Source organism: Phyllostomus hastatus, unplaced genomic scaffold (assembly GCF_019186645.2).
Source record: "Phyllostomus hastatus isolate PE091 unplaced genomic scaffold, TTU_PhHast_1.1 phas_scaffold_46, whole genome shotgun sequence".
Taxonomy (NCBI): Eukaryota; Metazoa; Chordata; class Mammalia; order Chiroptera; family Phyllostomidae; genus Phyllostomus; species Phyllostomus hastatus.
Window position 1 is genome coordinate 24,050,428 of NW_025334032.1, and position 17,621 is coordinate 24,068,048.

The window sequence follows — 17,621 nt, forward strand, 5'->3', positions numbered from 1 at the left end:
CCCCTTGTACAGATGAGAAAACTGAGATGTAGCGCAAGAAAATTATATCCCTCAAGGACACAGTCAGTCATACTTTAAAGTCCGTGCTGCCATGCACGACCTCAGGGCAACAGCATTTTCTCACCTCACGCCTAAACTGCTAATCTGTCCACTGCCTGAAATTGGGGCACCCTGCTAGGCGATGCTCAGATGGAGGGGCAGGCGCTCCACTCAGATGCAGTCCAGACTGCTGGAAAGGAGCAGGAGAGTGCCGGGCAGCTCTGCCCGCTCCCCCCTTTTCCAGGGCCGAGCCTCCAGAACTACAAAGCCCAGCAGGCAGCTGCAGGGGGAGGAGGGGGTGGGACCAGAGCGGGGTGGGAGTGAGAGAGCGAGCCTCGCGCCTTGCCGGCGCACAGCGCTCGGAGCGCTCCTGCGGGCATTCGTACAGCGGCCTCGGCAGCCGGCGGTGGCCAGTGGGAGCTCGAACTGCGGTGCAGCCGCAGCGCGCGGAGGAGCCCGGGCTGTGCGGGGAGCAGGGCGGCAACGTCCGGACTGGACCCAGACTCTGCTTAGCGCATTGCGGCGACCTCGCCTTCCCCTGTGGTGAGCCCGCGCCACAGCTGGAAAGCAGCGGAGACTGAAGACTTTTCTCTGGTCCGAGGGGCGCCCCACAGGGCGCACAGTACCAGTACTGCAGTCGGGCACGCCGCGGCGCCAGGCCCACCCCAAAGAGATGGAGCCCGGGCTGCAAGAAGCGTGAGCAGCCGCGGGTCTGGAGAGGGGGGCCACAGGGTCTGGAGACCCCAGGCGGCGGACGGAGCCCTCCCCCTGCCCCGCCTCCGGGGCACCAGCTTCGGCTCCATTGTTCCCGCCCGGACTGGAGGCGCCGGGCGCCGAGCGCCACCGGGAGTCCAGCGCCGGCCGCGGGGCTCTCGCGGCCCCGCCAGGAGCCCGGGGGCGGCGGGCCGGAGCAGGGGACGGGGGTGCCCGCCTGCCCGCACAAGCCACGGCGGACTCTCCAGAGGCGGAACCGCAGCGCCGAGTGAGGTAAGAGACACTGCGCCCCCAGATCCGGGGCGGACTCGGTATCCCGAGCGGCCCCCGGCGCTGGAGCCTCCTGGCTGCGCGCTTCCCCCGCCGTGGCTGAGTCCGGTCGGGCGCCTCCGTCCGCCAGTTACCCACCCCCTCCACCTCCCGGCTCCCTCCCCAGCGCTCTGCGCCCCCCTTTTGTCTCCTCCGGGTTCCCTCCGCTTGCGTCGCCCTCTGCGCCCCCCGCCCGCGCTCGTCCCGCCGCTCTTCCTGCCGCCCAACTTTTCCGCCAACTCGCACCGGGGAGCTGGCCCGGCGGCGGCCGCCGCAGCGGCCCCCGCAGCGGCCCCGCGGTGAGTCCGGGGAGGGACGGTCGGGCGAAGGCAGCGGCGGCCCTCGATGTCTTCGGACTGGGGAGGGGGCGGGAGTGAGCAGCGAGGTGGGGTGTGTGTGTGCTGCATTCCACTCCGTCTCTTTTTAGTCCACTCGTGGGAACTCACCCCGATTCAGCAGGTAGCTTTGGGTGGAAGGCTAAAAATCTGGGGTGTTTCTAAATCCTCTATCACCTCGGAAAACTCTGGGGTAGATGTTGGGGGTGGGTGGGGGCCTGAAGAGGGAATGATGTGGGGGGTAAGTGAGCTTCTCTCCGAATAGGTTTTAACTCCTATGTCGTCACCAAATGGCTGAATCTGCTTTAGCGGAGCGAGAAAGGAATTCCCTTTTCCAGAGGGGCTTATCTTCCACTTAGTCCATCTCCGAAAGGGTCAGAAGTTTGGGGACTGGGAGGGCGCCCAGCGGGTGGTTAAGCTCTTCGCTGGGGTCTGGGGGAGGGGAACGTTCTGTTCCAATCTGGTTCTAGGAGGTGGGGGAAGGGACGAGGGTTTTGTCCGGTGCAGTTCACTCGGCAGTGATGCATGTTGCTTCTCAGGCCCAGCCAGACTCCTCTGCTTTCCGCTCTCCTCCGGTAAGGTTTGGGGTCGGGAGAAGAGGGGCTAGCAGAACCTTCATTTGTCATTTGTGGAGGAATTTATTGACGTCGTAGATTGAATTCGTTTAACACATAGCGTGCGAAGGCAGCCAGACACCTTTGGGAGAAGGGGTGAAGCCTGCTTCTCCTTTCTGGGCCCAGAAGCTGTTAGCCCATTTAAAAATTTCTGCGGCATCTTTCTCCTCCAGTGCATTTCCCCCCATTCTCCAGATGCAGCAGCCGCATCTGGTTTGGCTTCACCCCCACACACGGTCACACCCGCAACCACATATTAACATCCCTTTTCCTCCCTTCTCCCAACCCCCAAATTAAAACTGGACTTCTTCAACTTGTCCTTTCCACCTCCCTCTTTAAAATTTCTTAAGACTTGAGGTGAGGCGTTGGAATTTAAGGAGGAGGAAAAAAATTACCCTGGATCCCAAGTTATTTAGGATCTGATGGTGGTGTTACTTCCTAGATTGTGCGGAAAAGAGGCATCGCAGAAGATGGGGGTCAAGGTTTTAGGGGTGGCACCTGTGAAGGGCTCAGCTGCTGGAGGTGGATTCTTTGGTCATCGGTCTGACCCTGAATTGGCCCCGACAACGGAAGTTGCTGGTACTAAAGTACTGCTTCTTGTCCCTCCGGTTACCTCTGGGGCAACGGGAGCATCTGACCCTGTCTGGAGCTCGCTGTCCGGTCTCCGGTGCCGTCGGTGGCGTCACGCCTTTTCCATCCTCTTGGGAACAAGCCAGGAGCGCAGCGGCCGGGGGCGTGGAGGGGGTTGGGTGAGGGGATTGTTGCAGCCACAGGCGCTCCCTGTGTTTTTAAACAGTTATTTGGCCTTCAGACCCCGGAAACTAAAATGGGACATTTTTTCCATTTAAATAATGGCTACAATTTTGAAAGCGGAGATTGTTAGGGTTTTTTGGCACTTCCTTCGAGGTAGGAGAGCACGTTGTGGTCCAAAGTTGTGGGAGAGCTGGTCTCTCTCTCTCACCCTCTCCTTTCCAGTCTCTTTCAAATTGAAAACACTTCTCTGGTTTCTCCTTTGGGCGGTAGTTTTGGAGGCTGTAATGAAATCGCACTTTCTCTAGACATGGTAATTAAAGTGACTGTTTCCTCCGCAGATGTGCCCTGCCCTTTGCACCTCCGGACCAGCGCTTTTTTTGGAATACCATCTAAATTGTAGAACTTCAGCCTTAAGACTGTTTAGCAGAAAATGGCCATTTTCCCCCGTTGGCCGAGTCTCCTGGTTTTCTCTATGAGGCTCACTGAAAAGCTATGCAGCAGGGCCCCGTGGGACCTGCCTCCGCCTGGCTAATAACCCCCAAGCCTGGGTCATCCCCCTTCCTTTCAGGGACTGAGGGCGAGGGGGAGAGCCGCTGTCGACCTCTGTCCTGGTGGCCTGCTTACTTAATGACTTGTTTACATATTTCCCCCCACTTGGTTGGGAGAAGCTCCAGGGCTGCTGCTGACCCCAGAGGAGCAGCAGGTGTTTGGGGACAGGGAGGCTGCTGGAGCCTGGCTCCAGCTGGGATGGTTGTATACTGCACCAGTGACCAGCTCTGGGACATATCTGTTGCATTTACTGTTAGTCATAGCCGAATGTCAGCTTTTTAATGAGGGCCATCCCACGGATAGCCACTCGAACGAGGGTGCTTTCACTGCCTGCCTTTATCATGCTGGTAGAAATGCCTATCTTGGAGGCATTTTCACAAATGGGATTTGGGCCAGAGTGGGCACTCCTTCCTTTGGTTCCCAAGTAGACAGTCTTGGGTGCTTCTTTATCTTGGCCTCAGGCCATGGAGGATGCTAGAAAGTTCCGTCAGGCACCCTAGAATAGTAAGGAAAGCAAAAAGCTCAGGAAGAAAGAGAGAAGGAGCCTCGCAGATGCTGTTCTCCCACCCCTCCTGGGGGAGAGGGGGAGAGTTGGCACCTCCCTGCACAGTGAGCCTGGGCTGGCTTTCCAGCTTTCTTCTCTGGACTCCAGAGGGCAGGAAGATGGAGTTGAGCGTCGAGTAGGCTGACTCCAGCCATGGGGACCAAGGCAAATCCATGGGTTTTTGCTTTGAGTTGTATGCTTTTTGTTTGTTTTGGGTGTTGACCTGAAACAAGACTCCTAAAATAGGCGATTTGCTCCTGTGAGCCTGGGGTTTTAGCAGCGGGCTCCTCTGAAAGCTTTCTTCTTGCCTCCATTTTTTAATCTCTTTCATCAAAATGGCTGTTAGTTAAGAGCTTCCTAGGAAAGTTGGAGCCTGTTGCTGCTGGAGGAAAAGGCGCTGGAGAGAATTGATTCATACATCTTGTTCTGAAGAGGCCTCACATCACTTGAGTTTAATTTCCTCTTGGGAAATTTGTCTTGCGTCTGTTTTCCCAAGAGCTTTGTAAAAGGTCTGAATGCACCAGGGACTGGTGGGGGTCCAGATGTAGAGCTTCAGAGAAGATTGTGGTGCTTCCAGAGAGGATTAAATACCAGACTCAAGCTAAGATATTTGCTTTTCCCTCTAAGGTTGCATTTACCTTAAACAGAAATCCTCTCCTTACCCCCATTGCCCCTTGTAATTAAAGGAGCTATGTTTGGTCCCCAAGTAAACAGCCCTCACCTAGGAAAGCAGCTCCAAGAACACGGTGGAGATCCACTCGTCCATCCTGTCTTCGGTAGCAAAGTTTCCTAGAATATAGTGGAGCAGTTAGTGTTTCGCTAATTATCTTTTCACTTAACTTTTTATATATACCTCGCTCCCGAGGACATTTGGGTACTTCTTACAGGGACTCAGCATTTTAAAGTTAGTGTTTTCCTTGCCCCCACTAAAACTGTGCAGGCTGAGCTGCACAACTTCATCCGGGTGCTTAGTGAGTACTTGCTCTGCCACTCTCAACAGGGAGCAGAGGATGCTCGCTTTTGGGAAAAGCGACCGTTTCTGTTAAGCAGTCTTGTTCTGTAATATTGCGGTATTATTTCCTCAATTCTGAGGCATTGAAAAGTTTAGAAAATGTCCTAGTTGTTAAGTTTTGAAATAGATCTTGTCTGGCTACAAGGACTACTTGACTATGGCTTTTCTCTGGCGTTCTCAACCTCTTTTGTACGTGAGTATCTATGTCAGTGTCTTTTCCTTCAGCCTTTCTTTCTTTCATTCATTTATTCATCCAGTTAACAAATGTGTCAGCATCTGCTGTGTACATATTAGGTGCTTTGCTAACAAAGCCTAATCAGGTACAGACCCTGCTGTTAAGGAGCTTGCTGTCCCATGGTGTTTTGTAAATTCAGACGGATGAGATCCTCAGCTAGAAGGCCAAGAAAGGCTTGTGGCTTTTTGAGGTGGGGCTCAGAGGATGTGAAAGCTTGGCCCGTGGAAGGTGGAGGGGAAGGCAAAGAAGCACTTGTGCAGAGTGTAGAGGTTGCCTAGTGTGGTGCTGCCCGTAGAAATACAGCACAAACCACTTGTAACCACACCAGGAATTAAGTAAAAAGAAACCAGCAGAGAGATTTACTTACTTACTTATTTAATATTTATTTATTTTAGAGAGAGGAGCAGGGAGGGAGAAAGAGAGGGAGAGAAACATCCATGTGAGAGAGAAACATGGATTGGTTGCCTTTCATATGCGACCTGGACTGGACACTGAACCGGCCACTGTCCTCTTTGTGGGACAACACCCCACCAGCTGAGCCACGTCTGTCAGGGCAGAATTAATTTTTATTAACTCATTTGTTTGTTTTGACTCTGACAATATATTTAATTTAGCCCAATACATTCAAAATATTATCATTTGAACATGTAATCAATATAAAAATTATTGAGGTACTTTACTTTTTCTTATTACCATGGTTCCAGAATCTGTTCTTTTCATTTCTAGTACACCCCAGTTCGCGCTAGCCACGTCTCAGGTGCTCAGTAGCCACAAGTGGCTCGCGGCCACCGTATAGGACACTGTGTCTACAGTGTGGGGCTTGAAGGTGGAAAGTGAGAAATACCTTTGCAAGGGTAGAAAGTTTGTGTCCTCCTGCTGCCAATTACCAAAACATCCTGAGAGTGCTCCCAAGGAGTGGCCTGAAGTACGGTGTTTATAATTCCTTACATTTGGTTAAGACTTTAGAGAGAAGAAAGCAAGTGCCCCTTTGACCCTCGTAACCTGTGCCGTAGACAAGTCAAAAATTGTAGCACCCTCCAACAAGTGGGAAACCGAGGCTCAGAAAGGTTCAGTGACTCTCCCAGGGTGGTAGGGTCATAAATGGAAGGGCAAGAATTAATTTCTTAACTTTTTCCAGAAAACCAAAAGAAAAAGACTTGGCCCTGAACTTGTAAGCTAGTTTTCCTTACATCATTTTTGGACAGGGAGATCTGATGGTCATAAAACCGTTACTCTTAGAATTCAATAGAAATGCCAGCTCGTATATTCTAGCCCCTGCTTTCTCACCAGCCACCATCCCATCTTGCATTGAATTAGTCCTGAGAGAGGAGAGAACAGGTACTTTCACTTGTGCTGCCCATTGGTCCTGAGAACCACCTTTGATGGATGCAAGGCAAGTACTTCAGCCCCTTCATCAAGTGGTAAAGCGGAGGTGTGTGTGTCTGTGTCCCCCACCCCATTCCCTAGTGGGGACCTCTGCACCCAGACAGAGTGGGTTGCCAGTCCCAGGGGACCTGACATTTGGGAGAAACTGATGGTGGCGCTGACTGCAGGGTCTCTGAGGAAGCTGCTGTGTACACCTATGAGGTGACAGGTCACATCTGTGCAGCAGTGAAGGAAGGAGACAGTTTCGGGGGGATTTTAAGAATTCATGAATTAGTTGAATGAGAAGAAGGTGAGGTAAAGGAGAAGGTGGCAGTCCCTGGTTCCCAGGCAGTGTGTGGACTAGTGGTTTGCATCACTGCGTTTTCTGCAATGAGGTGTATGCCCACTTACCTTCTCATTCCAGGAGTTGGTGGCAGACAGAGGCTGGGTCTTCTTAATATCCTTTGGTTTACAGATGTGGGACTTGAGGCCCAGAGAAGCAGAAGAAGAGACTTTTGCTGGGAAACTACAAGATTAATTCAAAGTGCATTGAACTTGAACAGTCTGCAGCCAACCCACGTCTGTGAGGAGGTGGACAGGCTTTTCTGGGGACAGACTGGTCAGGTGGTGATGGAAGCTGCCTGTCTGCTACATTTGAAAACAAGCTAAACTTCTCAAGGTGGCACCACCCTTTCCTGCTGGATACTAAAAAGTCATTCATTACTCTAGTGGCTCCTGTGGGACTTATGTTCTTAGCTGAGTGTGCCTTTTTGGGTGATAGGCCTGCATCGGTTTGGCATATCTTTGGGATTACTGAGATGTGGAATGTGGTTTAGGGATGTCCTCTGGCAAGCATCACTTCTGTCCCAGGCCAGGGGTCATGCCCCATTCCACGTCCTAGATGACACATTTGTGAGCTGCTTCCAAGGGTCTTTCAACCAATGGGATTGGGAACCGAGGCGCTCGCATTCCCAGAATTACCTCAGATCTGTCCTTGTCTACTTGGTTTCTCTGTGGCACAGGGGGTGCCCTTTGGGGAAAATAAGTTTGCATCAGATAGAGGCAGGTTTGAGCAGCCCCTGATTTCCTTCCCCCCACCCCATTCGGCAGCCTCTGAAAACCTGGGTGACGAAGAGTTTCGTTGCTTACCAGCTGCGTGTCCTTGGGCAAAGTGCTTACCCTCTTTGAGTCTCAGTGTCCCCGTGGCAAAAAGGGGAAATGGTTTCCACCCCACCCCTTGTAAGTTTATGGCGAGGAAGAAATGAAGTCTCATACTTACAGATTTTACCTAGTACATGCTTGGCATGTAGTGGGTATCCAGTAAATATTTGTTCCGCTCTCTCCCTCTTCTAGTCCCTTTCCTAAATTTAGAAAAATAAAAGAGAAATATTACTTCTCCTTTGATTTGAAATCATTAAGCATTTTTAGGAAAGCCTGGGGAGGGAGCTAGTAGTAGCGCATTCGTACTCCCACTGGCAGGCGCGTGTGAATGAAGCCAGGACTCTGGGGGGTTTCTGCCAGCGGAGACTGACTCACTCACAGGGCCCTGTCTGGCTCGGAGGAGGCAGGGCTGGGGCGCCACTTTAGGGCATGTTCCGGGGAAGCAGATTCTCTGAATAGCTTGGATAGTGCCCTGGAGTATTTAGGGCAAAAGCCACCGGGAAGATGGGGGTGGTCACCCCCATGTTGCCCAAACAGTGCCCAGAAAGTCTTATCACTTGGTAAATGTTTAGCAGCAACAATCCCTTGTTCCTTAAGACCCCAGGTATTGTCTTTAATTTTAGCCCTCCAGACCTGAGGAGGGTAAAGGGCCTGTGCTTTTAACTTGGGCTGATATGAGCCATCTTTGAATCAGGCCTAGCAAGAGTCCGTTGGCTCTTCAGCACCCCACTGCCCCACCCCACCCCCCTTGCCCACTCTGACTTACCGATTTATTTCTGTCGGACGGACATCAGCTGTCACCTTTCAGCGCGGAGGAGAGGACTGGACCCACCTCATGGCTCCGCACTCTGAGGCTCTTTTTAAGGAGCTGGTGAGAGTTGTGTTCTCTCCCTGAGGGAAGCTGATGGAACCAGAGATCCCTGCGATGCATAGTTTTCGAGATAAAAAGAGAGGACCCTGGGGATCACTCTTTTCAGCTTCCTCGCTGCGTAGGTCCAGAGACAGTCAGCATCTCATTCCTAGTCCTTGGCTTAGTCCGAGATTCTTCCTCTCTCTTTGCCCCGCAACAAACTGTTGGTTTTGCACTGGAGGGAGTGAAGTCTTTTTATTTAAAAAAAAAATTTTATTGATTGATTTTAGAGACAGAGAGAAGGGGAAAGAAGGAAATACCAATTTGTTGTCCCACTTATTTATGTATTCATTGGTAGCTTCTCGTATGTGCCCTGGCGGGCATCAGGGATCGAACCCACAAGCTTGGTGTCTCAGGACAACGCTCGAACCAACTAAGACACCCAGCCAGGACGAGAGTGAAGGCTCCTGCAGTCCCGCCATACTCTGTGCAGTCGTTGCCCAGGACGTGGCAGAACCACCTGGGCCCTTCCTAAAGCTGTTGGCTTTCCCAGCACAAAGGATCTCGGCGCTTATGCCCCAGAAGTTCATGATTATCCCAGCAAGGCTCGTGCATAGCCTCACTCAATAAATACACGTAGAACTGAATTAAAGCACTCCTTTGTCTAAGGGAGGCCTATAACCTTGAATTTAGCATTGCGGCAGGACCACGGGTCTCTTGGCTGTGCTTTAAGGAGTAAGTTACAGCTTCAAGCCCCCTTCTAAGCAGAGTGGCTGCGTGACTGCTTTACCTTCTTTTCCTCTTTGCTCCTGCCGCCCCCCGCCCCCACCCCCCATGCAGATCCTCATAGGCGTTTGTTTCATTTCCACAGAGTCAGCTTGAGAAGGAGAATCAGGCTCAAGGCAGAGTCTCCATGGAGGTGTGGAGCCTTATCGCCAACCTCTAACTGCAGAACTGGGATGTGGAGCTGGAAGTGCCTCCTCTTCTGGGCTGTGCTGGTCACAGCCACACTCTGCACGGCCAGGCCGGCCCCGACCTCGCCTGAACAAGGTAAGTCCCGGGCTGAGAGTCAGCCCGGATTTCTGGCCCTCAGAAACAGGGTGGGCCGGGAGGGAGGCCATGTGCTTGGAGGTGACGTGGTCGACTGGGCGAGCCCCACCTCAGGAGGGGCAAAGGTCTGTTTTCTGGTAGGAAAGAGTCCCAAGATACCCGGGCGGGTAGGGCCTCGTTAGAAACACAACCAGCTTCATGAGAGGTTGGGTCATGAAGGCTGGTGACATCCATTTGCCAGAGGAGACGTGCTATGGGAGGTTTTATGCTTTTCTCTTCTAAAAAAAGAACTTTTGATTAGGACCCAAGAGCCGGCTCCTTAACCTAGATGAGTAATGAAATGGGGTGGATGATGCCGTGGGCAGCGTGAGGGTTGACCTATGAATCTGGGTTTAGGACTTATGTCAGGCTACAGAGTGTGTTGAGGGATGTGGGAGCTTGATAAAGACTTCTGGCTTTCAGAATTGTCCCAAAGACACATCTTCCGTGGGGGTCGGCAGTCACGGCTGCGTGCTTGCCATTCTGTCTTCGTTGACCACATCTCACAGGCCCTAGAGGTTTGCTGAGCTGTTTGCTTTCGGTACGTGCTGCTGGACAGATTTGGAAGAGATCGAGTGCCAGGGAGTGTAATGGGTCACGGGAGCTGAGAGAGATCTACAGCTTGTTGGAAATGCAGAGAGCTTGTTACATTAGTAACGGGAAGGACTTGCCCTGCTGCTGGAAGGACTTGCCCTGCTGCGCGTGGGATCTGCTGGAACTGGAAAATTACCTCCTGGAGGTTACAGGTGCAGCATACCTAGTGGCTTTCAAGGAAGGGTCTTTAAGAACTAATGTTTGGGCTTTTCTGCTGCCAAAGGGTATGTGGCTTGCGATTCAGCGGCTGGTCACACAAATAGAGAAGGTTGGCAGGCAGTGGGTGAGAGGCTCCTATGTGCACGTGACTTGGTGGCTGCATTTGAAGGACTGTCATTCTCAGCTGTCAGGACCTATTCGAATGATACGTGATGAATGAGAATGTTCGTCCACGTGTGTAGTGATGGGGAAGGGGGTGTGAAACATTCAAGAACGTGCACTGACGGCAGCCGGCAGATTGATGTTGCATTCAGTAACAGAACTAAAGGCAAGACCTGAGCTAGATGTGCCAGGGACCCAAAGCAGGATGGGACCGTCCGTCTCTGCCCACAGAGAGTTCGCCGTCTGGTGGGGGTAGGGGGTGAGTTCAGAGGCATCTAAATACAAGGTCGACCATGTTCAAACCACACAGTGCAGTTACAACAAAATGCTGCAGGCATGCAGAGGACAAGGGGAGCAGGGAGCGTCTGAGATGGGTCCAGAGGGATGGGCGGGGCTTGGAAGGGGGAGCCGAAGGACGTTCCAGGTGGAATAGCATGAGCGAAAGTACCAAGGTAGGTAGGATGTGTAAGGTGTACAGAGAACGATTTATCTGGTGACTGGATAGGCAGTTGTGGAAAGTAATGCTCAGAAAACTTGGACTGAGTTATGAGCACATCGAAGGCCTTAATTCCCTACTAAGGAAATACTTAAATGGGTAGATACAGGGAGTCTTGAAAAGTTTTGAGCAGGTGGCAGTGTGATACAGCTTTCAGAAAACTGTTAGCCCAGTTTGGCTGGATGGGAGGAAGAAGACGGGCCTGTGTGAATTTTGCTCCACCACTTAATAGTTGTATTACTTGCTTTGGTAAATCACTCAGAGACTCTAAGCCTTTGTTTGTTCATCTTTTCTTAAAAAGTTTTTATTTATTTATTTTTAGAGAGACGGGAATGGAGGGAGAAAGAGAGGGAGAGAAACAACAATGTGTGAGAGTTACATTGGTTGCCTTTCACATGCCCCCAACCAGGAACCAGGCCTGTAACCCAGGCAAGTGCCCTGACTAGGACTTGAACCAGCGACCTTTTGTTTTGCAGGGATGATGCCTAACCAACTGAGCCCCACCTGCCAGGGCTAGTTTGCATATCTTTAAAATGGGAAAAACAATAAAGGATTAAGTAAACTAATCCAGACAAAGCACTTATATATAAAATGTTAGTAGCTGCTACCACTACTATCTCCAGAAAGAGAGATGTTTGTTTTTCATGTCTAGCTAAAGGAAACGAGGGTATAAACTAGGGCAGGAGCCCTGAAATTGTAAAGGAAGGAAAAAGTAGTAGAGACGCTATAGAAATAGAATCTATGGGTTGGCTTAAGCAGGCGGGGTGTCAGCCACAGGTGGCTAGAGTCCCACACACAAGGTGAGGTGAGAGGAAGGGAGTGAGTTAGGGTGGGAGGTTTGGGAGGAGAGGAGAAGATTTGGATCAGCCTCAGTGCTGATGGCGAGCCCCAAAGAGAGCCCCAAAGCAAGGAGGGCTTGGGTGAGGTTGAAGAATATGAATTTATATGGAACCTAAAGTACTAAAAAGCAAAAAAAAAAAAAACAAAAACCCAAAAAACCCCAGAATCCCAAAACAAAAGACCTTTCTCTAAGAAACTCTTTTGCAGCCCAAAAGTGGAGGGTGGAAAAATTGAATAGCATGGGCACTTGTAAGCAGGAAAGAGATGTACGAGGGTGCAGGCCCTGGAATTTTAGGGGGAGAGGTGGTGGTAGAGAGAGAGGGTGGAGGGGGTATTGAAGCTGCGGGCTGTGGGGTCCAGGCAGGGCAAGGAAGCCGGCCGTGATGGAGGGTGCAGCCAGGGTGCTGAGGGTCCTGATGAGAACAAAGCACAGGCCTCAGGACCAGGAAGGAGGGAAGAGGGGAGGTGGAGGGGCCTCTGGAGGCTGGGCAGCAGCGCAGACTGGAGTCAGTCGGCCATTTCTTAAACATCAACTTAATTGAGGTATAATTTAGATTCTGTAAAATAGACCAATTTTAACTGGGTAGTAGTTCAGTGTGTTTTGACAAATGTTAACTGCCAGCCGCATCGAGACATGGAGCGTTTTCATGGCCCCCAGCCCCCAGACTCCCCTCGAGCCCCCGTGCAGCGCTGACTCCGGGCAGCACCGGCCCACGTTCTGTCACTGCAGATCGCCGTGCCGGTGCCAGTGCTGGGCTTGCTTGGGGTGGAGCTGTGTGCACACCTGTGGGGGGCCTGTCAGGTGGTCAGCAAGGTTGGCTGTCCCCACTAAAACTCCTGTGAACATGTGCGTACGAGACTTCATGGGGGCAGAAGTTTTCTCTGGAAGTTTTCTTCTTCCTGACTGTTGGCTCTTGGGAAAGTTCCCCTGTGCGCCTCTGTAGCATGTTGATAATGAACATCTGTTGCTGACATCATAGTGAATATCAGACGAGACTGTATGCAAAGCGCCTAGAACAGTGCCTGGTACATGGTCAGTGAGCAGTAAGTGGTTGTTGTGGGCGCCGCTTCCTGATTGCCCACAGGAGACGGCACGTGGTGAGGAGCTTGTTTCTTGGGCGGACCTGGGGAGCAGTTCCCTGCTTGACCCTGGGACTGCGTGTAAGTCCGTCTCTTAGTGTGGCCCTTTCACATAACTCGTCCCCCCTGAGCTTTGTGGTAGCAGAACGTGTGCCCCGTGGTCTTCAGAGAACTGCTGCAAAGTCACGAGAGACAGTCTATCTCCTTGCTTTGTGAGTGACGGCATCTCACAGATAAACGTGATGTACGGTTCTGCAGCTCTGGCCCTGCTGACTGTTAAATAATAATGCTGCTGTTGTCCTCAGAAAAGACTGTAGTCTGTGCATAAAAAGTTTGTTCAAAAGTTTAAAGCAAACTACCCAAAACCTTGCTCACACTGAGAGCTTTTCCCCTTTAGGAAGGCTTTGCTGTGGGTGTGAGTGAGTGTGTATATGTGTGCGTGCGCAAGTGTGTTGGGGACCCCTCCCCCAGTCTGCAAATGCTCCTGAGGGAGTGGGGAGGGCCTGGAGTTTCTGGCTGTCTTTGGAAAGTTGCTTTAATAAGGGTTCCAGGAAAACCAGCCTCCCTCCCTCCCTCTCCTTTCCCTTCTCTAGTTCAGGAACTTAGAGAGGCTCAGCTTGTTTCAGACGAGGCTTTGAGGGAGGAGGCATCGTGGTCAGACCGAAGCCGGGTCACGGGTGGAATGCCCCTTTAACAGATAAGCAGCAACTTAAAGGGCATTTTGAGCTTGAGGAGGGTTGTGTCCGTGTATTTTTCTCTTTTTAAGAGTAAGTCCTGGGGAAAGGCAAGTAAACCCTTTACAAGGCCACTTCTCACAACTGGGAATGGGGGTCCTGCCCCCTTTTTAGCATAATGTGGTTAAACACCCCAGACCCTGTGGTTGAGGGGACAGTATGAGACTTGCAGTCTCAAAACACTTGCCAGCATGCTTGGAAATCTGCAACTAATAAGCAATTTAATGGGCAGGGGTTTTACAGCTCCTCCCACCTCTCCAGATTTGAAGGAGCCTGGTGGCCCGTTGAAGGGGGAGAGGTTACACTTAATGGAAAAGCCGCAGTTTCCATTTCTGGCTGCAAGCCCCCTGGATCCCTGGATGCCGTGCGCCACAAAGCCAGGCTTTGTCTTTGTGTCCACAGAAACCTGCGCTCGTGGGGGAGAGGCTGCCGGTGCTGCCAGAGGCATCGCCCCGGCCTCAAGTTATAGGGCCCTGGCCACCCCAGGCAAGCCCCTCCCCGGGGGTCCCACAGCTGCCTTTGGTCCAAAGGGTATGCACCTCAAATAGGTGCTCGAAGGTATTCCACTGCCAGCCCTGGACAGGCAGTGACCCCCGCTGGCTGCAGCCCATGGGTGTGGCCCGAGGACCAGTGTCCAGTGCTGCCCTGGGACACGTGCAGGGGCGTCCTCCTCCCCACCCCGCCCCAGCAGAGTTCCTTCTTGTGGAAAGAACCTGTTTACTTCTGGTTCACACTGGATGTTGAAGAGGAGTTTCTTCACCCTCTGCCAGAAGACGAGTGGAATTACATGGAGCGAAAGGTGATGTCGGATGGCCCACAGGAGAGCAAGGATTGTGGGTTCGGGACTGTAGAAATCTGCCTGGTGCTGAGCCACCCGCTTTCCCCGAGGATCCGAGGATCCGCTGTGTCCCATATCCTCCTCCCCAGAGAGGGGTGACTAGAGTGCCTTTGAACGGGCGTGTTTGCAAGTGTTTTGCTGAGCCCAGCAGGGTGGGGGGAGGGAGGCCAGCGATCAGCTTGTGAGAGAATGTGAGGGAGGAGTGCTTGACCAGGCCGGGCAAGTGCAGCAAAGCCACTCCAGCGCTGTGTTCTTGGCTCTGGCTTCTGCATTGCTACACCATTAGCTCCACTGATTTTCCACTCTGGCTTTGCCAGCCAGCTCCCCGAAGTCAGGGAGGAGGAATTTCTCAGGGAAGAACAAATGGCTGTCCAGAGCCCTTGCCATAGGTGGGGGAGGGGAGGGAGCCCAAACAAAGAATCGGGCCAGGATTCTGTCACCCGGTTTCTGTGACTACCTGGAGTCTGGGGTGGCAGGAACCGGAGCAAGAGTGTCATTCTTCTGGTGTGGCCCCAGCACGGAGGTGGGTCAGCAGGGCTCAGCCGGGGTACTTGCTCCTGGTCCGGCAGAAGCAGTGAGTGATGGCTTGTGTCTGGGGCGCTGATGGATGGCCTTGGGAGAAATGAGTCCCAGGGAGTCATTATCCCGGGAGGGTGAGGTCCAGGGTCAGAGAGCCTGACCAGCAGCTGCGCCCTGTTTTTACAGTGTCTCATTCCTCTGGGGCCACTGGGGGCTCCAGCTCACCCTGTAGACACCACCTTTGCCTCTTCCTTCCTTCCCCAAAGCCTGGAAATGAGACAACTGTTTCCCTGCTGACTGGGGAAAGTCCAGCTGCTCTGGCGCTCCTGGTCTCCCCAGTCCAGCTGCCCAGGCCTCTCTATTCATTCTGGAGACTCAACTGTAAACACTGTCTTCTCTCTGCCTCCTTACCTCACACACCAGGCCCCACGTGACTGAGCCGAAAGCTAACTGCTCTACCTGGGCTCCTGAGGGCCTGGAGTAAATCCCAAATGGTCTTCTTAGGAGAAGCCTTAGGCTACTCCTGAACTTGGGGCGGATGGAGGGTAGTGTTGCTCTGACTTACAGCTGATGACGCCAAGTAGGGCGACACTTGCCTGAAGCCCCTCAGAGTAGGTTTACTGTCTTTTCGTGGGACCACCAGGTGGTACCAAGACATTGTGCTCCTGCCTGCAGAGTCCCCCTGTCCTGTGTCTTGGTTCATGACGACTCTTACCTTTTCACTGGAGGAATGAGGTGCCCGCTGCCCTCATTTAAAGGGTTGTGCCCTGTGGACTGGGGAATGCTGGGGTGAGGGGTCTCTGTCCACTGAGATCCAGGCACGGAGAAAGATTGGCTCCGACGGAGCTGGAGACTCAGTGCTCCCTCCTCATCCCACACTTTGGGGCACGGCCCAGCCTCCTGGGGGCATTGTGTGAGAGGTGGTGAACGCTGGGGCAGCAGGTCTTGCCGTTTGGGTGCCTGCGGCCGTGTTTCCCAGGCCCTGGATGTGTGGGCTCATTGAGCCTCAAGTGGGTGAGAGGGTCAAGGAGTTTGGCAGAGTGGACTTCAGTGGAGATGAGCCTGGATAAGAAAAGAGGTTAAAAAACCAGCAAACACTGAAGCCTCAATACTTAATCAACAAAGGAACTTGAATTTAGAGTTTAGCCTTTCCTTGGTTTTCTCCAGGATCCAAACCTAGCCCCTGGCTAATGCTCCTTTTACCATTCATTCACGATGTTTTCTCCCCCAGAGTTTGGTTGCTGCACTCACTCTCCCTGCCCAACCCCGCCCATCTCACTCCTCCCCAATCTGGCCAAACCAAACTCCTCCTTTCTCCTTTTTTGAATACAACATATACATTCCTATCTAACCATTGTTCATCCTGGTCCCTTAGTTGGAAATGACCATCCCTACCCTTCTATCCTTTTCTATCCTTTCACTTTTTTTGGTAATTCCTACTCTTAGCTTCAGGTTTAGCTTGGGTCAGTTTAAGGCATAGCTTAGGGCTGTCTCCCTCAGTGAAGCCTTCCTTTGTCTCCACACTAATTGTTCCCTTTCCCCGCCTGGTTCTGTTTAAGTTTTCAGTCTAGCACTTTTTTATACCCTGCCGTGCTTTACATATAGTTTTTAACACTTGGCTGTTTCCCTCGCTAGAGCCAAGTTCTGTGCAATCAGAAAAAAGATTTTTTATTGCTCTTTTAAAACATGGACATTTTGACATGTAATCTAGGTCCATCAGAGAAAATTTAGAAAATACAGATTTGTAAAGAAAGGAAAGAAAACCTCATATTCCCATCATTCCAAAATGATCACTGCTATGAATATTGCTTTAGACTCTTATTCTTGTATTTATACAAATGTAACTTTTAAAAAATAGGCCCTGGCTGACATAGCTCAGTGGATTGAGCATGGGCTGCGAACCAAAGTGTCGCAGGCTCAATTCCCAGTCAGGGTACATGCCTGGGTTGCAGGCCATGACCCCCAGCAACCACACATTGATGTTTCTCTATCTCTACCTCTCTGTCTCCCTCCCTTCCGTCTCTAAAAATAAATAAATAAAGTTTTTTAAAAAATAACAAAATTGGGATGTGTATGGTATATACTTATTTGTAACCTAAGCATGTATTTATTGCAGAGAAAATTTTTTCATCGTGTTTAATAACTATGTAGTATTCCATTGTGTAGGTGTGTAGACTCTATTTACTTAGCCAGTCCTCCACTGCTGGGTGTTCAGGTTCTTTTCAATAGTTTGAACTTGAGCGAACAGACTTTTACAGCTAAAACTTGTCCATGTATCCGAGGACACTTATATTCTGAAACTGTTGGTTACATAGTAGTGCCAGATTGCCCCAGAAAGGTCATACCAGTAAAGGTCTTTTACAGTAATTATTAATAAATACTCTGTATGATATCTTCACACTCTGCCTGCCTTACTTTTTTGTATCTTTACACCAATCCCATGGCCATCGGTTTATCCCCATAATCGAAGGACGCAACTGAAGTTCAAGAAGTTAGGTAACTTGTTGAGGGTGATACAGTTGGTGCGAAGGTGGAACTGAGATTCAGACTCAGCTGGATCTGGTTTCAATGGAGCTCTTTCTCGTTCATCGTACCATGTCCCCACATAGACTGGGTTCCGCACAACTGGA

At 51.6% G+C, this 17,621-nt stretch overlaps 1 protein-coding gene across 9 annotated transcripts in view; it reads left to right on the forward strand.

Moving 5' to 3' along the window:
* The first annotated feature begins 898 nt into the window (after positions 1–898).
* The window catches only part of FGFR1 (fibroblast growth factor receptor 1), a 47,346-nt gene continuing 30,623 nt past the window's right edge, over positions 899–17,621 (forward strand). For 2 of the 9 annotated variants that reach the window (XM_045821322.1, XM_045821325.1), the window contains exons 1-2: positions 1,886–1,972; positions 9,352–9,530. In XM_045821322.1, the coding sequence (XP_045677278.1) occupies positions 1,923–1,972; positions 9,352–9,530 (229 nt within the window). In that variant the 5' untranslated portion in view covers positions 1,886–1,922. Of the gene's footprint in view, positions 1,027–1,324; positions 1,362–1,884; positions 1,973–9,351; positions 9,531–17,621 lie in introns of those variants that run through there. The other 7 variants (XM_045821324.1, XM_045821331.1, XM_045821329.1 and 4 more) reach the window with 5 other exon arrangements.